At 48.1% G+C, this 25626-nt stretch overlaps 1 protein-coding gene across 2 annotated transcripts in view; it reads left to right on the forward strand.

Annotated features, from left to right (window-relative positions):
- Nucleotides 1-25074, forward strand: part of LOC144721532 (slit homolog 2 protein-like) — a 188185-nt gene extending 163111 nt beyond the window's left edge. For both annotated transcript variants that reach the window (XM_078599210.1, XM_078599211.1), the window contains 9 exons: nt 677-816; nt 5639-5732; nt 8129-8266; nt 10059-10299; nt 11795-11925; nt 16545-16699; nt 17595-17889; nt 18565-18779; nt 20112-25074. In XM_078599210.1, the coding sequence (XP_078455336.1) occupies nt 677-816; nt 5639-5732; nt 8129-8266; nt 10059-10299; nt 11795-11925; nt 16545-16699; nt 17595-17889; nt 18565-18779; nt 20112-20386 (1684 nt within the window). In that variant the 3' untranslated portion in view covers nt 20387-25074. The remainder of the gene's footprint in view (nt 1-676; nt 817-5638; nt 5733-8128; nt 8267-10058; nt 10300-11794; nt 11926-16544; nt 16700-17594; nt 17890-18564; nt 18780-20111) is intronic.
- The last annotated feature ends 552 nt before the right edge of the window (nt 25075-25626 follow it).

The raw sequence follows: 25626 nt of genomic DNA on the forward strand, positions 1-25626 counted from the left end.
CCACCAGACAGCACTTGTGCGGCCAATTATCCGGGCTAATGGGGGGGCCGGCGGATGGTATAGATGAAACAAAAGTGGGCATAATGCTACGTATATTTCAATCAGACTCTAAGGCAATTATGATTTCCCTGCATAGAATTGGGGTTCTAAGATGTCATCCCTCGTCTGTGTGTGATTGTCGGCACATCTGCGATCATGTAGGCATCCAGTTGCTGGCCCCCTGATGAGTATGCAGCAACCCAGATAATCAAGAGATGACTGCAAATCTCCTGGATTTATGTTGAACTTCTTTCGTACCGTACGTAGCCAACCATGCTTAAGCCAGTCATGATGATGAGGTGCGGGGAAAGGACAACAAACTAAAGGCATAAAGCAGTTCTAAATAAATGAGCTTTCAGTCTAGATGATTTAAAAGTGTATAGCTCCATTGACTTCCGAATATCAGAAGGAAGAGCTTCCCATACAGCCGCAGAAGCGCATCTGAAAGCGCGCGACGAAGCGACCGTCTTTGTTCGATGGCTAACCAAAAGCCGCTGCTGCGAGGATGACCGGAGTTCACGTGATGGTGTATGCTCCTCGACGAGCTCAGCAAGGTATCGTGGTTCATTTGTGACCCTGCTCGAGACTCGCTGCCGCCTCCCCCTTACCCCCCCCCCCCCCCCCCGCGTGACCCCAGGTGCGAATGCCCCAAGGGCTTCGATGGAAAAGTTTGCCAGGTGAATATCGACGACTGCGAGGACAACGACTGTGAGAACAACGCCACCTGCGTGGACGGCATCAACAACTACACCTGCCTGTGTCCGCACGAGTACACAGGTGAGCTCCACGCCCCATCACCCACCACTGCCCACCCATCAACCAGAGCCACTCTGGGTGAACGTTAATGGCTTGGCGCTCTAGGTCAGAGGTGGCGAACCGTTCCCTTACTGATGGCCAAACAGGACTTTTAAATACCTTTGCGGGAGCTTAGGGGTTTGTTGGGGGTGGGCGATATACCACCAGATGTCCACTGGCCCACCACCCACGTTCACTCTGCTTAGCGGTACTGTGTATCACTGCTGTGGTGCCCTCCCCCCCCCACTCAACAGCTCTACTGCCCCCCACTACCTCCCAAGAGAAGCAGGGCCTAGCAGGTGCCACACATTAAACTAAAACTTTAAACCAATTTTATTTTCCCAGGTAAGGCCCACTGAGCCTGTGTTTCACCCTTTTTCAGAAGTGGCCTGGCTATCACTAATGATGGCTCGGCAAAGTGGCGTATATCAGCGTTTGGAAATGTATGGCAGCCAAATAGTCTCGATGCACATTGCACGTGAATGTGGAGGGAAAGACCCGGAGGAAAAATCCACTTGACCACAGGGAGAACGATGTGGAGGTATAAATTTGATTTAAATCTTTCGTGACTGCAGGGATTCATATTATTGGTTCTTTCGGTAAAGTGGCCACTTTTTTCAAATTTTCTTGCTGTGTTTTTCACACCTGATGATGATTGCTTGTGTTGCAGTCGAAACGTCGTGATAATTTTATTGTTTTATATTTTTATTATTTTATTGTTTCCCTTCTACGTGCCTTTACCAAAAGAACCAAGAATATAAAGATGTGGAGGTAGCCACTTCTGTCACTGCAACGGGCCCTGTTGGTCACAGACATGACTTTGCAGGCCATAATTAGAAACACAGCGTTGTTGCCGGTTCCAAAATGTTCCCCTCTAGTAGCAGATTCATGAAGCTAAGATGTTTCTCGGTGATGTGCTGAAATACTGTCCGTTGTTACGATTCAGAATGGTAGACCAACCAACCATGTGCCCACGGGCCCCCGAGGTTCAACCACCCCTGCTGTAAGTGCAGCAGGAGTTGAGCTGTGTGTGCGTGCAGTGGGTAACAAACATAGCAATGGGTTCAACACACTCCCCCCCCCCTCGTCAAACTTGTTAGAGCACCTGATTGTTCTGAAACAAAATATCACTTGAAAATTAACTTCAACATTCTGGGTTTTAATCTGGCCCATCTGATCAAAACCAGATTCTGCAGTGAGTTGATGGTCTCAGCATGGCCACCAATTACTGCACAGTGATTTTTATCGTATATATAAACAACAAAAATCTAGCTTTAAGAATGACAAAAAATAATCAAGCTTGCCTGTCACGAAACACGGATCTCGACTGCAGAGTGAGTGGGGAAGGTGCAGCGCCTCCTAGTGTACACAGCAGGTCGCTTGAAAGGATCTCGGATGCAGTTCTGTGATGTTGCCTTCCATTAGGCTCGTCTCTTACACGCAAGGTGGTAACATTTCCCCTGTCCAGAGTTCCGAATGGACACTTCATCTCATAACATGATGCTGAGGAGAATAAGAATAAAACTCGAAAAAAGATAATTAAATTAGTTGAAGAGTTTGCATTCTTCACGTTTTATTTTACTTTCTTAGCCACCAGGCTGCTGACATAACTTGGCGGCAGCAGCCAGTGAAACAGTCGGGTGTTTTTTTTTAAGTTCTCCACCATAAATCACCCGCTGAAAAGGAAACCTGGGACTAATTTGAAACGTACGACTGTGCGGTGGCCTTGCTTGTAAGGTGGTGGCTACACTGGGGGTGGGATGGATTTTTTAGCCATGTGCGTACCTCCTTGGGCGAAAGCCAGTCTGAGCAGATTGGACATCTCAACTGTATCAGTTGGTTGCGATTTGTTTGGGGAGTCATTCAAATTAATTTCATTGCGCCACTTTAGCGAGCAACTGTGATGGCCTTCGCAAGTAAACAACCCGTGGAAGCCCCTTCCACTGTTCGGTTTTGCAGTGCTGTGTTCTAAGAGCGCGCGTAAATATTTCCACAAGTGCTAACGACGATGTAAGACAATCTCTGGTGGAGGGTATCTGTGTGTAATCGCATGCAGATACTTGTTGACTTGCCAATTATGTGCACTTAAAGTAAGCGAACCTCTCAGTGATGTCACGCCGGCACAATTCATAATCATACTTAGACGTGAGCGGCATTTATCTCTCCAACGTCACGACGATGACGGCGGACGGGCTCGACGGCACCCAGCGGCGTTCTCGTCTCCGGCCGCTTTGTCGTAGCGCAAAAGTCGAATTGGGTTACCGGTCATCCTTGTGCGCGGGCAGACTTCGAGATAAGATCGGTGCAGATCTTTTTTTGCGGGGAGGAACGGGCTGGCATGCACCAGAGAAAAAGGGAAGGAAGCGGAGAGGGGCAGGGCAGGAGGCGAGGGACGGAATCGTGTCTTACAAATCTCCCAATCCCCGCGTGCCGATCACGCTAATAGTGAACAGATGTGTGCGATGCAGCCGGGCGTGAGGCCAGCACGGCCGCCAGAGTGGGCCCTCCATTCCTCAACGCAGGTCACGCTACGTCTGCCGTGCCGTGCTTCAAAAAGGAAGGAACATCCTGCACCGCCGAAGAGAAAAAAAAATGACCCATAAACTGATGAGGATGGGATAACATCAGTAAAAACATTCAGGCAAAACATTTTTTAAAAGCTTATTAAAATGAAAAGTTAAATCCGTAAAGTGTTTGCACGTCGTGATACTGTGCGTAGACTGTGAAACGTTAAAAGTTAAATTATCTGGCCATGTAAACAATCAGTTGTGTGTCTATAGATTTTCTATTTGTGCAAACATCGTGCACCTCGTGTTGCAATTGTATTTTCAATCATGGCCTTTAAACTGTAAGCTTAATGTGTAAATTTTCATTTACAGCGGCTAATGCCCTGCATTCCCCTGTGGCAATAACCATCCATTGAGTGAAATCCTGTCCTCCAATTCATCATGAGCCTCCAGCCGAAGGGACGCAGGACCATTTTTCACTCCTTCCCCAACACCGCTGCAGAGCGAGGGGAAACTGGTAGCTTACTCCTTAAAGCTGTGCGCGGCAGCATCGATTCAAAAAGGCTGAGAAAAATAAAACTCTTTAAATGCGTTACATCTGTGCCACACCACGGCCAAAATTCATGAAGGACGCTGGAGACCCCGAGTGATGAAGGGGCCTCCGGACAGGAACGCGCCGGCCTTGTGAGACCGTGGAGGTAGTCCCGCGCCGGTTTATTCCTGGGTTTCTAAGCACGTTCTTTGTGCTTTTCCTTTCACATCTTGTGCGCCCTGCACGAAGATTGCTGCTTTTTGTTCGTTAGCATCTCTCGCCGCCGCTTCTCTCACTCTCTGGCTCGCGCGCCACCAGTGCGCTGTCCTCGCATCGTGCCGGCATAGCTGTGACGTGCTGGACATGCGAGAACTTGGCCTTCCTTAACGTTTGCCGAATGTTTGTTTTGTTCGTTTCTCGCTGCAAGCTGCTAAAAAGGGCAATGAAGTTGAAAAAGGTCAGTTTGTGACGTGCTTCTCTTTTTGCCGCTCTTTGCTGCTCTCTGAGTTTCCCCCCACGTGCCGTCCGCCTTCGTGATGTTTAATTTTTTTTGCCGGTGCATGTTTTCCATGGCTTAATTTGTTGGCGGGATTGATTGTTGTTTTTTTTTTCTTCTTTTTTTACCAGTTCAGCAGACTGGACTATGCAAGTGTAAAGTAAAGTGCTTGCATGGAAATAATTTAGGGATACTGGGAGAGATTATACACATGGGTGGAAGAGAGTGAAGGGTGGTGAGGGCGGTGGGGGGGGGGGCACTCAGGAGATGGACAAAAAAAATAGCTAAGAAGCAAATTCAGACTCCTTCCCAAACACATTTTGTCTGGCGTAGCAATACACATGCCTCCCATGTTGCATAACAAATGCACGAGGTGCGATATTCTAGGGAAAAAATAAAACCGTCACACAGGCTGTAAGACCAGCCTCGCAAGCGGCAATGATCGAAGGAAAGTTCAATGACGAGGCAATTTTAATAATGAACGGCAGGCACGCGTAAAGGTGACGGGGGAAAGGAGATTGAGAAAGGAACACAGCGGTTTTGTCAGGCGCAGCGTCTGGCTTTCCTCTCTCCGAACGCACTCGGAAGTGGTGGTGCCCTGCCACGCGTTGCCGATCAAAGCCTCGTTAATCTCCGCGCGTTGTTGCTGGGTGATGCTCGCCGCAGTGGTGTAACGGGTCGCCGCTCCCGGGCTTGCTACTCAGAGGTCGCCGGCTCGATGCCATCTCCCGGCACGGCGGATGAAACGATGGCGCAAGAATCTTAAATCCAACCCGCTGCCTCCGGTCCACCCAGCGGTGTGAATGTGCACACGCCACGGTCGGTCGGCAGGTCGCACGTGCGGATGGTGGGGGTAAAGTGCGGGTACTCTCACCTCTTCCCAAGATGTCTGGCCAGAATGGAAGCGTAGGCCAAATACTCACTCGAGGGAGACCCTTCTGGCAGCAGTGATGTGACTAGGCAATTGCAGGGCTGCACCTCTTGCCGCATGTTTGTGTGACTGGACGAGGCCGAGGCGCAGCGGCGATGTTGTCGACAGGCAATGCGCAGCGAGGAAATGAGCCCGAGGGACTGCCCGAATACGCAACACCGCCACCCATGAGCGGCAGCAATGGCGTACTTGCATCAACAATGTCGTGACGGTCGGGCGAATTATAAAAAATCTCGATGAGCGCTCCTGTAACGCGCACGCTGGCTCACGTGAGGTCGTTGCGCGTGAACATTGCATTCCGGTGGATGGTCACGTCACGGTGTTTCTCCACCCTCTAGGGGAATTGTGCGAGGAGAAGATAAACCTGTGCTCCGAGGAGCTGAACCCATGCCGCCACAACTCCAAGTGCATCCTCACTTCCGACGGGCCCAGGTGAGAGCAGGCGGTGGTCACTCGGCAGTTTTGTGACCAAAACTTTTATTATTACAACCGGAGCGTTTCATTTCTGACGGAGATGTCTGGGGCTGATTTCCAGAAAAGATTTCCTTCCCCCCCACCCCCGTCTCTTTCTTTCCCCCCCACCCCTGCACTGTGGGGGGCAGCAAGGGCCGGGGGGGTTGGTCATTGCGGTTATTATAATTATATTGTGATTATAATGCACCACGGCATTTACGCAGGGCCTGACGCAAAGTTTGCCCATTAGTGTGGCTGCATGCAATTCCACAGACCCCAGGGGTACGTGGACAAAAGGACTGACTGATAAAGCTATGTCATTGAAAGCTGCTTAATTACTCCAGCATGTTGAGTACAAGAGTTATGTTACAGCAGGGCAGAGCACAGTAAGATCACAGGACACTAAATACTACAGTGTGTAACGACGCGTCGCTTTATCGATTCGTATTCATTGAATCTTAGGCCTGTCATAATTTATGGGGGGTTTTATATATGTTGTATGTAGTGCATTCGTGTAGTCCCTTCAGCCACTAGAGATCACTACATTTTCACCACCCATCCCAACGCAATCCAGGTTCAACCATGCTTCGCTTCTGAGATATGACTCTATTGGGGAAACTACAGTTGAATACAATTTCAATGTATTTTTAATTATTATTTATCAGTATATATAACGCTGTGACAGCTCGTCACACATTCCTGACAGAAGTGAAGTATGACATGCAAATTTCGATGTAAAGTTTTCGTGACTGCATGGATTCATATTCTTGGTTCTTTCGGTAAAGTCACGTGACTTTACCGAAAGAACCAAGAATATGACATGCAAAGTTCACATATCTTGTCAGCGGTGGTGGTGCTGCTATGTTTTGTTAAGAGGCGCCGATGCTCCCGAATTCTCGTAACGCGCCCTGGGTTAGAAATGAGCCTCAAAATCCCCTACCACACCCCCCCACCCTTCCACTGCACCGGCAGCGCCTATAAACGTGTGGCTAAATGATATGTCAAGCCCAGGTCTTTGGGGACCTTTTAGAAAGCATCGCCCAAGGCTGTCCCCGCTGCTCGCGGTTGAGCGCAATTTATTTCCAAACGCGGCAAGCGCCGTGACGGACGCGAGTCTCCGGCCCATGTGACAACACGGTGCACCTGTGTGCCGATATCGAGAGGACCGTTAATTAACCTCTTTTTTATTGCGGGCAGCACGTGGCAACAATTCATGGCTTTTGGTGTTTTTTTTATTTTTAGGTTTTTTCGGTAAAGTCACGTAGGTAAAACATTTTAATTAATAAAAATTTAATCAAAATCACGACGTTTCGGAGGCAACACAAGCTTCCATCTTCAGGTGGAACCGTCACAGCACGATTGCTGTATCAAGTAATAAATACAGTAAGAGATACAGCAATCGAAACGTCGTGATTTTTATTATTTTTATTTTACTTTTATTTATTTACATTTTTTACCTACGTGACTTTCCCGAAAAAACCTAAGAATATGAATCCTTGCAGTCACGAAAGCTTCAAATCTAGAATTTTGGTGGTTTTCTTTTTGTTTCTTTCGACACTCCGAATATCGAGTGAAGCCTGCAACCCGTCACACGTAACACATCCTCCCCGCCACTTCCTCTTCTTCTTATTCATACGTTCACATCCCACTGCTGGGCAGAGACCTTCTCCAAATGTCTTGCACTCTTCACAGTGTCTTTCCACCTCTATCCAGCGTGCTCCTCCAGATACCATCATATTAGTCCAAGAAATTGTATTTTCTGTGTCCCCCCACCCTCTTTCTCCTGCCCTCTATTGGCCTCCATTCTGTTGTTAGTTTTTTTACATAACCTAATCCATTTATCATGTACAAAGCAAAGCCGTTTTGGTTTTGTGCCGGTTTTTTGTGTCGTCAATTGATATTCTGAGTCCAGTCACCAATGACTGCACGAAAAAACTATCCCATTAAATCTGGTTTCGCAATTAATTTGGCCAAATTCCAGCTCTGAGAATTAGAATATTGGGTTTTACCGTCGTGCAACGAGCACGTCTCATTGTGCACGCCGACCGGGAAAAGTGCTGCCATCTACGTGGTGGACCTGAGATGAATTTGAGAGGACTTCTCAAGCAGTTCTGTAATATCTACTTCCACGAAGGATTGCGGTGCTTTGCGAGAGATCAGAAACGGTTGCTTGAGTCTCGCTACACGACGCTGATATAACCCAATCGATCGGATAAAAAAATTGTGGAAACAAACTAGTCCCGTACGACAAACTAACAACCGAAAGCAAAACTCTCCATCAACGGGGGGGCAAAACGGGCAGGGCGGGCGGGCGGCTGCAGCCGCGCAGGGCGTCGTGTGTGCAACGAGCGCGCGTCTCCTCTCCGTCGCCGCAGGTGCGAGTGCGCCGCCGGCTTCGTGGGCGAGGACTGCGCCGTCGACTACGACGACTGCCAGGAGCACAAGTGCCAGAACGGCGCGCGCTGCGTGGACGCGGTCGACGGCTACGTCTGCGTGTGCCCCGACGGGTTCAGGTGTTTACGGTGGCACGGAGAGGCACTCTCGGCGTCGTCGCGGGTCGTTAGGTAGACCGCGAGGCCCTCACCGGTTTTAAAGCGGGTTTTTCTCGCGGCTTTGTGTTGTCGGGGAATAATGAGACCCTTGTGGTTGCTGCTGCCGCTGCTGCCGCTGCTGCCGCTGCGAATGATTGATTGAGTAATTGATATTTTCTTTACCGGGGCCTGTTAACAGAAATAATCACACGCATCGGTGACACAAGTGTAGACTTTCCGAGTTAATATGGCATGTTACTCTGGAACGACGTGGCAGGTATGTCGTGGCTTTCAGTGGGGTCAGAACCCCCGTATAGCATCAAACGGTTTCAGCGACAAAACGAAAAACCTGCAGTCTGTAGTCGCATGCTTCAATCCCAAATACAACAACTCTGAGTCAAAATCAGGAAACAGTTGAAACGCATTCAGTCGATTTTTTTTTGTAGTTTTCTGTAATCCCGTTCATGACGCATGCCCCTTAATCCAATTCCTCCCATGCCCAAATCTTGTCGTAGGAGTCACTCTCACAAACACAACACGAGCTGCAGACGCATTGAGTGCTACCTCCGCACACACACACACACTACAACAACTGTGAGTCATCGGATGCGATTTCAGGTAGGCTCGATCACAAGTCCGTATTAAGTGGAAACTCTCGGAGGTGGGCGTGAAGTGTTGGTTTATACATGCGTCTGTAATGGCTATGGGTGTGACACACAGCTCACGGACTGCTTTAAACGAATGTGAGAATGCCGCCGAAGCAGCGGCATCACAAAAGCCGCAACTGTCCTCATCCGCAGCCTGCGCTGCTGCTTCTGTGGCCAGCAAAGCGTCGCATAACTCTCCACTGCTAAAGTACCGTGAATGTTTTTTTTGGATAGGGAAAAAAAAACTTTTTGGCAGATTTTGATTCACAAAAACTCTGAGAATGTTTTTAATTGCCCAATTTTCTCAATTTCAAAGAAAAACGGTGGAGTTTCATTCCACGTGGTTATGGCCCAGTTGTTAACAAAAACTAACCAAGTTCACCTTCATCACTCCTGGCACTCCACCCGCACTGCCCCCCACCCATTCTCCCTACCCACGAGGAATGTAACAATTCACAATTTGATGACTTGTCAAGATTCGGGGGGCACCAATCTGATTGGAGTAACGATTCTTATTGTGCAATTTGTTTTTTTTGTCTTGTGAAAGTGTTGTTTACCCTACTGGCACAGATGTAACATTTAGTTTTTTTACGTTGGATACATAATACAATAATACATTCTCATACGCATGTATGGTGAGTTGAAAGAATCGATATAAATTGATGAATCGATTGTTACATACCTCAACGTTTCTGGTAGGTTCAACCGCCATACACGGTGAACCTGGAGCTCCTCCCCCTATCAGGCCCGCCCTCTTTTTCATAGCCACGCCCACTCAATCACTATCCCCATTCACACGGTGAGAGTGGCCTTGTAAATGGCATAGGCCCCACCTAATGCACTCTCCACCCCCACCCGCTACTCAGGTAGTCCCCACCCATCTTCCATATTGTGAGTCGAGCACGATACCAGAAAATATTAGGACCAGGACAAAAATCACGATTTCTCTAAATGCTTCCAGACAATGGAGACAACCTTCCTGAAGCCTGGATTACCCTGACCAAATTAGAACTTTTCGTAGCTTTACGCACAACTAACACCTGCCCATGCCCTACCGTGTGTATCACCCCACCCCCCCCACCTCCCTCCCCATCCTCGTCTTCCTCCTCCACCCGTCACCCCGGCAGCGGGCCGCTGTGCGAGGTTCCACCTCCCATGGTGTACCTGCAGACGAGCGCGTGCCAGTACCACGACTGCCAGAACGGCGGGCAGTGCGTGGAGGCAGGCGGCGAGCCCGAGTGCCAGTGCCTGCAGGGCTTTGTGGGGCCGCGCTGCGACAAGCTGACGAGCGTCAACTTCGTGCAGCGCGACTCGTACCTCCAGCTGCCGCCCCTCAAGGGGCAGCCCAAGGCCAACATTACCCTGCAGGTCACCGCGCGCACACACGCGCAAGACGAAGATGACGGGAGGTTCCAACCCCCACCCCCATTGTTTAGCCACACAGACAGTTCTTAATTTCGGCCGGGTCTGTCCGGGTCACCGAGCCAGAAAACATTTCCGTCACAGTCGTTGCACACAAAGTGCTTGCCACGAATGAACCACAATACCTTGCTGATATCGTCAAAGAGCGTAAACCTTAAGCCAGACTCCGGTCATCCTCACAGCAGCGGCTTTTGGCTAGTCATTGAACAAAGACGGTTCAGATTCGCTTCCGCGGCTGCCTGGAATGCTCTTCCTTCTGATATTAGGAAGCCAGTGGAGCTGTGCCCTTTTAAATCCAGATCAAAAACTAATTTCTTTAGAACCGCTTGTTTGTTGTTTAGTTTGTTGTCCTTCCCCTCCACCTCCGATTATTATGGATGGCTACGTACGGTACGAAAGGGGTTCAACCTACATCCATACATAGAGTAAATACACCACATCCAGTATACCTCTCCCGATGGCTGTGGCTACTGGTCACGTACCTGCTCCAGTCTACCAGCGACCCCGAAAGTACTGAGTGAGAAATGAAGCTCAACTTATAAACCAGTGCAGTGGCTTAACTTTGATATGAATAGAACAAAATTGGTAATCACCATCATTTGTTTTCTTCCGTTTGAACAATTGAACCTTATGGCGGGACCCCGGGGTCCCGAATAAACGGAAGTCAAAATCGTAAATAATTAATTTATTTTTGGCGACTCCGTCCCACCGCGCACATAAACGTCGTGACCCACCTGGCGCGGATCAATCTGTTGTCGTGTCGTCCAAGCGCAGCAGCGAGGACGAATGCGCAGAAGAAACAAAACTTTGATTAGCGCATCGTGTAGAGCTCGTCCAGAGGAATAGATTGCCGTATCGTTCGCCTTCAACAGACATAAAATAACGTCGCAACGCAGTTCATGCGAGAGCCGGGGGCTTATAGGACCCCGAGGTCCGTCCATAAGGTTCAGTTATGCTTATTTTTTTATAACTGTGCTGCGTGGTTAGGTATAGTCAAACAATGCCGATGAATCAGAGGAGACCATCACAGCTGTAAGAGTAAATATTAATAGTCTTATTATTTTGTTATTAAACCATTTTCATCTATATTGTACATCACAGTTGTTGAGGACAGACCCAAAGTCCCGAAATGTCAAGTGGCCAGCAGCAAAACAGGTGTAACAGATGGAAATTACTAATGTCTGGAATTTAGCAAGGTTAGTGTAAGAACTTGGACAATGGGAGGGAATTCCAAGGTGGAGAAGCGCAAGGGAAGAAGCAGACTGAGGAGTTATTGTGACCCGCACCTTCGATAATTATAATTAGCACGGTTGGCTACGTACAGCGCGAAAGAAGTTCAACATACATACCTACAAGCATGGTCCGTGTTGCCTCCAGCGCCTTACATCAAGAGTGCCCTCTCCTGACGACGAGGCTCCTCGCGTCCGATCTGAGAATGCAGGTGGCGACGGACGAGGATAATGGGATGCTTCTGTACAATGGCGTGAGCGAGCGCATCGCCGTGGAGATCTACCGCGGCCGCGTGCGCCTCAGCTACGACACGGGCAGCTACCCCAACCCCACCATCTACAGGTGCTAGAAGCGGCCGCTGCTTTTAATTAAACACAATTCCTTCTTTTTGACAGTCAATCAAGCAGTTGTTTCCAAATGCGAATTAACATCCTTTGCAGTGAAAGGTCAAATTAGGGTTGCCACCTGTCCTGGTTTTTCCCAGGATCGTTATCTATTTTAATTAGATGTCCTGAAAAATCGGACATAAATGGCCTCGTGTTTGCGAGTTGTGTAATCAAACACCACTAAAGACAACGCAGGTGCATGTGGTTCTCGCCTGTTCCGGTATTGTGAGATACCCTTCTTGCCATGATAAGTCCCGGGTTTTTGAACCACATAGGTGGCAACCCGGTCTACTGGTTTTGCCAGCAATGCATGAGCCCTGACAGTGGCAGTACGATTGAATACGTACGGTGCGAAAGAAGCACGTGGGGCAATTGCTGTGGGGCCCTATCAGAATTTTGCATTGCCACACCTCCTGGGTACCCAACAATCTGCCACAAAACCCAGGCGAATGTCTACGTTGTCTACGCCTAGAGCCAGGGCCCCCCAGCCAACCGCCAGTGCTCACCTTTAGCCCAGGACCTGAGTCCCACTTCATGGGCTGGTGATGTGGGCACCTCTGACCTGTGTGCCCACGTGCAGTATCTTGGCTCTCGAGTGTGTAATTGCCTGCATGCTCGATAGCTACAGTGCTGAAGAGGGGCAAAGCCAAGATTCTGTCTGAGGAAATGTTTTTTAGATTTCACAGGTGGCTTTTGGAGAGAGGGACGATGGTGGATTTAGGAACATAATCAAAATGCGGCGGGTGCATGGGAGCTGCTATCGGATTTGTGGCGCGGGTGAAATCACCTGCAAAGTGAGGTCACCAGATCTTCCTTAAACTTGATCTGAAAAATGTTACTCTGCTGCAAGCGCGAGGCTGGAGAAAGTGCTATGGCAGGCCTCGTCCCTTTCATATTTTTGAGACTGTGCTTTTTACCCATTAAAGAACTCCCCTGATTCCCAGCCTACGCTGCTTCTCCGAGAACTTGGAAATTGTCTTCCGAGTAAAAGTGAGAGGCTTTTTTTTTGTTTTCAGTCCCCAGCACCATCCATGCTGTCCTTAAAACAAAGGGGAAGTCTGCCTCTTACATTCCTTTCTGTTTTTTGAGTAATGAGCTTCTGCTGAAGCGATGTAAATTATAAAACAAAAAATTCCACTCGCTCGTTTGCCATTAATGCCAGTGCCGGCTAATCCGCGCCGCTATTTGCCACTGCGTCTCAACGTTGGCCATTACTGTATTCAGGCGATGCTGCTGTTTTTTTTTTTAAAAATGACAACGCTAATAGCAGGAAATGTAGCAAAGCCAAGAAGGGGTTCTGTTTTCCTTGAAATAAACTTAAACTTCGCTTTAAATGTCAAACTTTTTCAACATATTTTTTGTATACAAAATGAGAATAGATGTTTTCCAAAGCATATAATAATGGTATTTATCATTTTTTATTGGTATTAGCAGATGTTTTTTTATTGTTACATATAAATACACATACCATAATAGAAACATTACATAAATAGGATGTGCCTAAAACAATGACTTCTGCAAGCTGTGCTTTTTATGGTGCCTTTGACAATTAGCTTGCGTTTTGACATTTAGCATTTGCCATTCTAAACTGCCCCCAAAGAAACAGATGAGAGACTAAGAAGCAGCCTGCATTGTGTCAAAGCAATTTCACAGTGGTCCAAGGAGGCGGATGGCATTGCGTTCCACTAAACGGGGTGACGATGACTGTAGTTACCTCATGCAAAAAACAAAACTCCAATTAAAAGACAGGAAAATTAAGGACATAGCAACAGCGACAGCAGTGTATATACAGCGTTTACATTGTTGGGTCCACTTGCAGTGGACGTTCGTGTTCGTATGGTTTACAGAAACATCTGTGTAGGATTTTCCAAGTGCAAGTTGGCAATCTCATTGATTCCTTGATGTGGCATGGAGTTGATAGCAGAGATATCACCAGGATAAGATCGTTTGGGGTTATTATTGAGAATGTGTTCTGATGTTTGAAGTGCATTTCCACAGTCACACAATTAGGATTTTTTTTATCAGCCCCCATTTATGGAGGAGCTAGGCGCAAACGGCCACATGATGTGCAGATGCGGTTCAGCGTTGTGCCATATTTTCTGTGGGACTGTAAAGCCTCTGGGTTCTTCTTTGGTTGGGTTATTCTTGCACTTAAATATTGCAACAGAAATGTGACGGCATGACAAAACAATTATTTTTGCCCAACGTCTATTTAAGTGAGCTGATCCTGGCCAATCTGCAAAGCCTTTGAATTGGCTTTCAATATTCATCAAACCTCTCCGTTTCAAATGAAATTCAAAGTAAATTTTATATAAAATGATACTTGTAATATATTTGGCGGTGACATCACAGCCGGAGGAGAGAACACATCAAAGAGTTTGACCGGTGGTGAGATCGGTCCACGGGCAGGATCGAGGTGGATAATTGCAGCAGCACTGGACCACAAGGATTGACAATGGATGATGATGATGAATGGGGGGTGGAGGGTAGAAGTGGAGGCTGGAGGTGAAGGGATGGCTGTGAAGTGGAAACATAGTGGTTGGTCCATTCGACTCCGACCTATGACAGAAATCTGTGGCAAGTGACAGCTGCATGCAGCATGGACACCCCCACTCACCCACCCACTTCACCAAACCATACTGACCGGCGTGGTGAAGTATGGTCAGACAACCCTTATAACTGACGGAGCGTGGCGAGGCCCCCAACTAGTAGTACGTTGACAAGGGCTTTAAATTCGCAAACAGGATCACACCTGTGAGCGCACATGCACACTCGTACACGCGCACCTACACACGTACCCACACACGGGCCATACACGTCCGTGCGAGACGACACGACAGACAGGTATCACACACACCAAGCCCACTCCTGCCTTTCTCCAGCCACTGTTGAGATACTGGCAGGCACTGCAGGGTTAGGATTAAGACCGCTGGTGCAAGAGGCGGAGAGGGAATCGGAGAGAGAGCCTTCGTCCAGCAGCGGATTGACCGATATCAACACGTTATTTTTGTTGAAATATCGACCGGTTCCCGATTAGCTGCGTGAAATGTGAAAGTGGACCTGGTGGCAATGCAATCACTAGAATGTAAGAATCCTCTGCATAAAAATGTGACGAGTATCTCGCAAACACACGGGTTTTCCTCCTGACTGATAACTACAGAGACGACGACTTCTGCAACACAATGCCAGGATAAATTAGGCGTGAGCCATATGCTGCACTCTCGCGTTCAAGCCTTAAGCTTTAATCCTCCCTGAATGAGAAAATGCACTCTGTTGAGCGCTTTTGTCTGTTGGAGAACCCTGTTGCTACTCACGACGGGACAAACACAAGCTGGCGTGGAATAATGATGCTTTATTTCGTCGTGTGAAAAAAAAAGTCACCTGGAATTTGTAACGAAAGCTGAATTTAAGCACGAGCGAATACGAGGCCTGCCTTTGTAGCCCTCAAATATCGCGATGATGTATGAAACAGGAAGTGAGGAGAAGGAAAAGCTACCCTAAAATATCGTACTTTTCGGATTGCTCAGATTTTTTTCCCCCCATAAATCACCAAAAAAAAACTAAAGTATTTATGTTTTCCAAAATGGGATGGTTTGCATTTTCTGTACATGCAGAGTTCAATTCCAGCGATTCCGGGCCACTGATTGATTGCAAGCCCAGAACTCTGTTTTTTAGCAAATGAAATCAGTGCCCGTAATGCGATCTCTTGCTGCGGCTGCTGCTGCTGCTGCCGCCGCTGCTTTGGCATGGAGTGGCCAAACAATAAAACACAAAGGAGGACACTCATCGTTGTTTTGGTGAAAGCCGTCCGGTACGGCACCTGGCCAGGACACCGTGAAAGCGCAGAGTGCAGGCTTAGACAGGTACACAATGCAAGGCCTGAGGATTTACATCCACAAAAGAAGTTTAAAAAAACGCAGCTTTACTCGAAGCGGTGACCGTTTTTGAGTGTTTGGCAATGTATCACTTAGCCCACACTCGCTAGGTTATTGTATACATTTTTACAAATGCTGATTCAATATTGACAAACACTTTCTTCGGGCGTCTTTAAAAGTCTATTCTTAACTTGAAAATGGAAAGCAAAATATGCCATTGACTCTCTGTCTCGTTCAAACAGAAAAATGGCTTTTTTAACGACATATCTCTCTATCGTTTTGACCATCTACTTATAGCATGAATGAAATAAATACGTAATTGGTGAATTAAAGTTGCTGGCAGGTGAAACGATACTTGCCTGGCATAAGCTACCTTTAATGTGTGTTATATAAACCAGCCAAACAGGGAAAGCACCAGAGATTACAGGCACCATGGAAATGGAACGATGATTTCAGCTCTTTGCAAGTGCCGGGCGTAGATACAGTATGTTACATCACACGTCCGTGAGAGATGGTGCTAACTTGGGGCGGCATTGATCCAGCAGTGGATTGATCATGACTCGTGATGATGATGATGATGATGCTGTGCTCCTCCGCTTAAGCATGGTTGTCTACGTACTGTGCAAAAGAAGTTCAACATACATAAGTACGATCACGTGGAAAGCAGATGTTTGATTCAAGCTGTTGCCGTGTGCACCAGCCTGGAGACGATAAACGACGGGGAGTTCCACACCGTGGAGATCGTCACGCTGGAACAGATGGTGAACCTGTCCATCGATGGAGGCTCCCCCAAAACCATGATCAAACTGGGCAAGCCAGCCTCCCTCACCCTGGAGTCGCCCCTGTACATCGGTGGTGAGTAAGCCCACTATACAAAATGTATTTAAAATACATTATTTGTCGAATTAATTTGCATAAGAAATGGTGGGGCGGGTTCGGGTTAGATCGCGTAAATAGATCACGTAAATATTTACGCGATCGAACCCCCCAAAAAACGACATTTATTATGGATAATATTGTTCGCGAAAGCCTTTGTGTTAAACTGAATTAAGCTTGGTTCTGCACTTAATGTTAGAAAAATCCCCATGTCCGCGACATTTAAAATATCGGATAGAATGTCAGGTGATGAACTTTACTCACGATGGTAGAGCGGGTGGGAAAGTACTGCCCTTAGTGTGTAGATCAATGATCACTTGAAGGGATATCAGAAGTTGTTGTGATATTCCCTTCTATAACATGAGGAAAGTACTCTCCGAGAGCTCCAAATGTATACCTTGTTTTATGATATGCTAGCACAATTGGGATAATACTGGGGGAAAGGCCAAAATAATGTAAATGTTTTTTTCTAAATAGGAGCGAATTCTACATTCCTACGGTGAGAGCACATTTATCTGTAGGACAACCAGCATTGACTTGCCCACGAAGCGATACTGATTTTATTGACTCCGAAGGATTTGATCTCACGACCTTGCGATTGCGAGCAGCTCACTGTACTGAGCCACCCGGCCGGACATCTGATGACATGCTGGTACGGAAGTTTGTATATATATAATTAATAAAAATCCTTGTTTCGGCACAATTAAAGCATCTCGAGAAGGGAATATTAACTGCTAATAACAAAACATGGTAAACATCCACTCGCAAATACGACAGGCGCTTCTGGCTCCCCGGTATTGCCACGACGAGGACCCACGCCTCCAGCGTGATTACCACACGGCGGCTCCCTCTTCCCCCCCCCCCCTCCGAGCAGGCATGCCCACGGACGTGAACAGCGCGGCGCTCAAGCAGATGCACGACCGCAACGGCATGGGCTTCCACGGCTGCATCCGCGACCTCTACATCAACGACGAGCTGCAGGACCTGCGCGCGCCAGGCCGCCCGCCCGCCGGCATCCTGCCCGGCTGCGCCCCGTGCCGCCAGCAGGGCGCGTGCGCCCACGGCGCCTGCCGCGCCGCCGGCCCCTCGGGGCACACGTGCGAGTGCGAGGCCGGGTGGACGGGCGCCCAGTGCGACCAGCGCTCCGGCGACCCCTGCCAGGCCAACAAGTACGGAGACGCGCGCCGCCGCCACTGCCACTACCGCCGCACTTTTGCCGTTTGCGTCCCGGGTGGGCGTCGCGTCTATCGTGGGAGGTTGTTTTGACCGTACTTCAGAGGCGACGGCAGTGCGCAATGAGCCGCGCCACGGATCGCCAGCGACCCGAGTTTGATTCCCGCGCATGAACCAGTCCTGGGCCTTGCCTACGTCGGCTCAGCCTTAAATGAGTACTGGAGAGACAATCGCGGCCAGGTGTGGTTCTGACCACCCATCCTGTCGCGGGACTTGTTGGCCTTCATAGGCGCTCGCTAACAATACTTGCTCCAACAGTCTGTTAAGGCTATACGGCGGATATTTGTCTTTGATCTTGCTTCACCACACTGGCCAGGACTCGTTCAGATACGACTCACCACTGATTAATTATCACCACGACCCACACAGCACAGGGAGGGTTTCATCCAGCAGTGGATCGACAAAAGGGCTGTGCATGTACTTCACTAACATCATTTCGGCTGTAAACGTTCATCATAGCAATCAGGACCACGATTATTATTCTTGTTGTATATACATATTTAGAAGTTCTTTCGCACCGTATGTAGCCAACCGTGCTAATCAGAGGTGCAGGACATCATGTTGTCATCATCTTCACGGTTATCCCCGCCTCCCCCCCCCCCCCACCCCAGGTGCGTGCACGGTGCGTGCGTCGCGCTCGACGCGTTCTCCTACAGCTGCCGCTGCGCCGACGGCTTCGTGGGCACGCTGTGCGACGAGGAGCAGCGCGAGCTCTTCAACCCGTGCCGCGGCGTACGCTGCAAGCACGGCACGTGTCGCATCTCGGGCGCCGGCAAGCCGTTCTGCGAGTGCAGCCCCGGCTACACCGGGGACAACTGTGACAGGGGTGAGGAGCGTCGTGCGAGCGCCGTCGAGGAGACCTCTTTGCGGGGCGAGCGTCGGCGGGGGAGGCGGGCGACGCTATTTTTCAGGCTTGGGAATAATATTTACAATTGGGTTCAGCAGATGATTGCTGACAATGAACGAGCGACAAATACGACCGATATGCCTAGAGAAGAACGGTTATTCGTACAGTGGTCACCAACATGCTCCCAACATAGACTATGTATCCATAATAGGTTGTTTGGGTTAGATCGCGTAAATATATAAATGTGTCGTTAAAACCCGCCACCACCCGACAGCCAACTAGTAAGGGTTGTTACGTCAACAGAATGTGCCAATTCGTCACTAGTACACCACACCGGTGTACTGTACTAGTATATATTTACGTGATCTAACCCCAAAAAACAAACTCTTATGGATGATATTGGTCGCGAAAGCCTAAGTGTTAAATAGACTACGTATGTATGTGGGAATTCTTTCGTACCATACGTTGTCAACCGTGCTCATCGAAGGTATGGGGTAAGGACAACAAACTAAACACAAAAATCAGTTCTAAAGAAGTGAGTTTTCAATTTGGATTTTAAAGTGCATAGCTCCAGTGGCTTCCTAAAGGAAAGGTATAGACCGAAGATGACGTCCACTGCAGAGATGGAGTGACGAAATCAGAGATGGCTACTGCTTGGAGAAGCCGTCATCCACCATTGATGACGATAGCGATGACATTTGTACAGAAACATGCTGCTCTGGTTGCAGCAATAATACAAAACCCTCCCTACCCTGACACAGCCAGGAATCCATACATCCACTATTCCCGTGGTAGCCCAGTCCCTTGGGTTGTTAGGGCACTGCCGCTCCTCCAGGTGTGATTCCTCAGTCGCTGGGGAAACCCGGCACATCGGTCACGGCATGGTTTTCCACACCGTGTCGCTCATCGCGTAAGCTTCGTCCGTCGCCCTCCCACCTTCGTCGCACAGGGTCTGCGCTTCGCGCGAGATTCAGATGCAGTTGGAAAGGTCGCCAAGACCTTCACCCACCAGCCCTCATTATAATCTCCAAAAATACATTTCACGGCTCTGCCACCGCGTGCGTGAGTGCGCGCGCTCGCCCCGCCGCTTTAAATTAATGTGCGGTCGACAATTTAACCGTTGCCCGCTGTCGTTAGGCTAATGACAATTTATAGTCGGCGGCAAAAAACTGCGGAAAGCAAAATCGCATGCCCCTCATTTGTTTTAACGCTCCTGTTTGTTTTACCTACCCCCGCACCATCCCCCCCCGCCTCCCCCTTACGTGGTCTGGACCACCTTCCCCCCCCCCCGCCCGCCACCGTTTCCCACAGAAGTGTCGTGCCGCGGCGAGCGCGTGCTGGGCAGGCTGCAGAAGCAGCGCGGCTACGCCGCGTGCCAGAGCGTGCAGGAGGTGTCGCGCGTCGACTGCAAGGGCAGCTGCGAGGGCACGGGCGGAGGCGGGGGCGGTGGCGGCGGCGGCGGTCAGTGCTGCGCGGCGCTGCGCACGAAGCGCCGCCGCTACGCCTTCGAGTGCACCGACGGCTCCTCCTTCTTCGAGGAGGTGGAGAAGGTGGTTAAGTGCGGCTGTGGGCGCTGCCACCCATAAATAAGTTGGGGCTGATGGCTCCGCGCAGTTCCTCCACCCCCCCCCACCCACCCACCCCACAATCGTGCGTAAGCGAGCGATTGCACATTTATACCCCACCACCGCACCGACCGACCGACCTGTTAATTCTCTTATTCCATTCGCCTTCGAGAGGTGAGTGAATCTAGGCGCCTTCAAAGCGACGCCCAGCAACAATGCAAGGACAAACGAGTACTAGAACTTATTGCACAGAACAACATGCGGAGTTGTTTCGTGATGAATGCCAGCGCGGGGGGGCGGTCGTGACTCTCCAGCAGTGCCTGCGTAGAACTTGCAGGGCTCCGTACAAAAAAGAACACAGGGATGTAAGCGGCAGCAGGTGGATCTGTAGCGCAGTTGGAGTGCACGCCGCATGTCGGTTCGTGTGTGAATGGGAGAACCTTTAAAGGAGGGTGCAGAAGGCCCAGTTTCTAACAAGCACACTTTCGTACGACTTTAAGATGAGGAGGAACACATTTAAAAAGGTGTTCACGGTAGAACTACAGTCGTTATGAAACACGGGGTGCACGTTCACGTACCGTATATGCGTCCTGTACATTTATTCCTCGGTGATATTTTTTTATTATTCCACAGCTCAATCAGAATCACATTTCTCTTAGCCGAACGGTTGTTTTTTTTAGCTTCAACGTGGTTCAATAGGTGGGGGGGGGGAGAGAACCTTCCAATCACGACATGGGGGGGGGCGCACACAGTCTTGCCTTGAAGTCGCCGCCACGTCGCTTCGCGGAAGCAGTTTGAGGCTCTGCCGAAATTGAGGATCCGCTCGCCTCTCCGCATCAAATCCCCGTCCGCCCGAAGCTTCCCCTTCTTCCCTCCCGACCCCACCACCCACTTCAGCGCCTGCGCGCGGCTACCGACGGGCAGGACAACGTCCCATGCGCGAGACATCACCGCCACCTCCACCCCCGTGGCCTATCTGACCGCTCCACGGATTTACGAAGAGAAAAGCCAATGAGGAAAAGCCGCCTCACAGACTTCTTAAAAAAACTGATGTTATAACAGAGGAATCATAATGATAATGATACATTAGACAATGGAGTTTTTTTTTTTTCCCACTCCTTTACTGTTTGTCTGCACCGCTATCCGTAGAAGACTTCAAGACTCTTCGTTCCTGCAACGAGTCGTCAACTCCGGATGTTAGAGTTCAGCTTGAAGAGGGGCAGGGGGGGGAAGGGAGGCATTACGAGTGAAGAAGTTTGAGGTGACTTCAGAAGAAATGGCCTCGGTAACCTCTCGCTTTCGCCTGTTTCGTCTTGAGTTTTACGACTTTCCACCAGGTGGTTTGTGGGGGATTTTGTAATGACTTAAATTGTGAGTGCAAACATCGGAGCGTTTAAACAGACCGTCTGAACGACACGTAACTGCTGTCTGTAGATTTGACCCGAAATAGTGAAATACCGTTATAACCTGTGTAAATCAAATGTTTCTGTAACTTTTTTTTACTGAAATAGGTTTTTTTTTTGGTGTGTGTGCAGTGCGGTATTGACTCTCCAGTATTTGTTTGGATTTGGTTTGAGAAAAAAAAAACAGATGCGTACTTTTAATCAACAGGTGCGTCGGATACCCAACAAGAAACCCCAACCCGCCGCCCTTTTGCCAATAATCTTGCAGATTTAACGACTCTCGCCAAACTTCATTTGGTTCCTGTCGCCAGCGTGTACTTTTGCTCAAATCAAATGCATTCGTTGTTGTTTATTTGATTAATAGTGATAACAAAAAACTCTAGAAGACACGCACTAATGCAGTCGTTTGCAAATGTATCGCATTTGGATATACCGCTTGAGCTAACACCATTAACGGCTTCTGTCTGGCAGAGAGAGAAAAAAAGAAAAGGCTTGAAACGTTTAATATATTATTTATAATTTGTTTCTGTATTTTTGTATAGCAGAATTGTAACAGGATAAGGCTATCGATAAAGGTATAATAGTACTAACAACTTAAACAATTTACGTATTATTAAATGTCTTTTTTTTGTCTAATTAGCCCAACAGACTTAGTTTTCCTTTTTTAAATTTTAACGTGACCGGGCGCGAGGCATCACGAGGTGGACAATTTGGACCAAAACAAACCCGAAATAATGAAAGAAGATCCGAACATTTATTAAACCAAGCACAGAATTTTCATTTCTTTCAACCCCGACGTAAAGATCGAGCTGTTTAAGTGAACGCAAGTGGTTGATTCTATACAAGAGCGCAGAACGCTTCTGAGAATTGGGGGCCAACGAACGCCTCTGAAATTAGCAGGGTTTGTGATTTATCAGGGTAAAGGATCGCAAATAACAACCCCATTCAGCACTTGATTTTACTGTGGCCAAGTCCACTTTACCCACGTCAACCCATGGGAATATTCACGAAAATTATAAGGGTACTCTGGAAGTGCAGCTTAACGAACCATGGTCAAAATAGATATACGTTATTTAATGAATGAATTAATGTCATAGGACCTTCAGCGATGAAGTTAGGAGAAAACCCCCAATTAAGCTTCCCGGCACCTTGTGCTTTGAGAGGAGAGACACAAGAAGCACCCAGTGTTGTAGCCGTCCAGAGTAACGACTGCTATAGGAAATGTTCCAATGCCTTTGGCATATTGTCCGGGTAGGGGAATTCAAAAGGTAAAGGTGCACCCTTACAGTTGCTTGCTCATGCCGCTGCTGATGAGGCGGGAAGGTCCTCAACTAGCCGTAACTCCATATAGCAGAGGTGGGACAAAGTCATTGTTATGCAAGTCCAAGTCGAGTCGCAAGTCATCAAATTCATGACTCGAGTCTGACTCGAGTCCAAGTCACATGACTCGAGTCCACATCTCATAGGTGGGACAAAGTCATTGTTATGCAAGTCCAAGTCGAGTCGCAAGTCATCAAATTCATGACTCGAGTCTGACTCGAGTCCAAGTCACATGACTCGAGTCCACACCTCTGCCATATAGCTCCTCCAGACGGTATTTAGACCTAACTCTTCCACGCTGGGCGAATTATCAGGGTGCAAATAAACCAGAGGGAGGAATGTGCTCTCTGTCCCATACAGTATATACATGCATACATCGATGGCCACGTTTTTCTTTTGTTCCAGTAGAAGGAAGAACGGTGGTATAAAATGTCATCGTGGGAATTGAGACGACCCAAGAAAGCTGGCCGAGTGTGGATATGTGCACTTTGTTCTGCTGCCACTGATGAAGGTGCACGTACCACGTGTGGGAGTGACGTGCAGAGGCACCATATGCAACAACATTTCCAGCAACTCCAGTTGGCGCGATTAGGTTACATTCTTATTATAAACAATAACGACAAATACATCTACATTGGGATCCAGATTCCCATGTTGACAAATGTACATTTTGCCAGATTTTCTAAAACAAGTACCTAAGCCTCAATTACCAATGAGGCAAATTGCCAAAGCAATGCGTTTTGGCCTGTTCATGAAGAGAGGGATTTGGCCGACTAACTTAAGATTCAAAATATGGCAAGACATCTTACTAAAACGGTGGTTTTAGAATTTGTAGAGACCCGTATTGGACCCAACAATTGTGGACCTCAGCCATTGCATACGAGCGTGCAACGCTAAACAACATACACATCAACAGACATAGAATGAAATGCATATGTTAACAACATTATTCCATGTCCCTGTACATACAGTGTAAATACATTGTGTGTACAATTCATGCCTCTGTTGGCTGATACGCTGCTACGTCGCGAATTTAACACTTTCACATACATAATTTGTGGCAGAGAAAAAAATCCAATTATCTGTGATGTTAATGCGACATTTGGAGTCAGAAGAAACACCCACAGAATTTGTTTGAGAAAAAAAATCAATATAATTTCATACCTGTCATATAATTTGCAGCAGTCGGTCCACCACAGTGAACACGATGCATGAGAGGAGTAAAAAAAAATGTTTAACCTAAAAATCGACTCTCGGCAAAATGCATTCCCCTGCCACCTAAGACTACGTGGGTCCCACGGGACACCCCTGCCGCCTACACGCCACGTGGGCCACATGTGACCGTACATTTTGCCGATTGATAAATGTGCCCGCCCGCGTGGCTTCCACTGGTTTTGAGTGGCTCTGACGGTGGCTCGATGCACGTGTCTGCCCGCTGTGTTAACAACTTTGCCCGTGCTGTGCTTTCAAGCCAGATCAGTGGAAGTCATTTAGAGCTGTTATAGGCTGGGTGGGTAGCAGAGCGATGGGGAGAGGAGGGGGGGCGAAAATAATAAATAAATACGAACACACACACATTCGAAAAACCTGGCCTCAATAAGTTGCTGCGGTTTACAAACCAGAAATTGCGCCGTTTAGATCTCACTGAAAGTAACACATGATGTAGTGTGTAATGTATACCGACGTGGAGTTGTATGATAGCGGTTGTTATGCGTTATTTTTCTCTTTTTTTCTACATAATTACAATGCTATATTAAAAAAAGAACAAACTATATAAAATGTAATATTAACAATACTGTATAGCAACAAATGCTTGTTTTCTTGGGGGATTAGTTGTAACAATCTGGAAGGCGAACGTCGGTTGGTTTAATTTGAACGCATCTGGAGTGATCACAAATTTGTGTCTGTCGCTTGCGATGTAAAATTGTATTCAATGTACCCAGCGGTTGTTTCAAGTCTTCTTTAATAAAAATGTACACAATAAAATTGTTTTTTAAGGCATTGGTAAATATGGCTATCTCCGCTCGCCTTATGGAACTGCAACCCCTCGCTAGCATGACATCATCATCAATCACTAGCCACGATCCATCCACCCCTCCATGAAGAACTCCCCCCAAGCTTGTCACCATCTCTCATTGTACCGTGATGCAATAATTCGAGCTGACTTCGCCGCTCCCGTCTCTGCGGCAGATGCTCGCTGTGTGTATGTTGAACTTCTTTCGCACGACGTAGCCAATCGTGATAATCGGAGGTGCGGGGGGAAAGACAACAACGAAACATGATAATTGTTTTTTTTACCTTTTATCTGGCAACAAAACTGACACCTTTTTTTACAAGGAGTCATGTTTGCATTGACCACAATACTTGCAGTCGGAATGAAATGAATGACTCCTTGTAAAAAAAAGGTGTCAGTATTGTTGCCAGATAAAAGGGTAAAAAACCAATTATCATATTTTGCTACTGGCAAATGAGGTTCCAATGATGGAATCGAAACATAAAAAAGCAGTTCGAAAGAAATTAGTTTTCAATCGAGATTTA

Source organism: Lampetra planeri, chromosome 12 (genome assembly GCF_965212315.1).
Source record: "Lampetra planeri chromosome 12, kcLamPlan1.2.h2, whole genome shotgun sequence".
NCBI classification, from domain to species: Eukaryota; Metazoa; Chordata; class Hyperoartia; order Petromyzontiformes; family Petromyzontidae; genus Lampetra; species Lampetra planeri.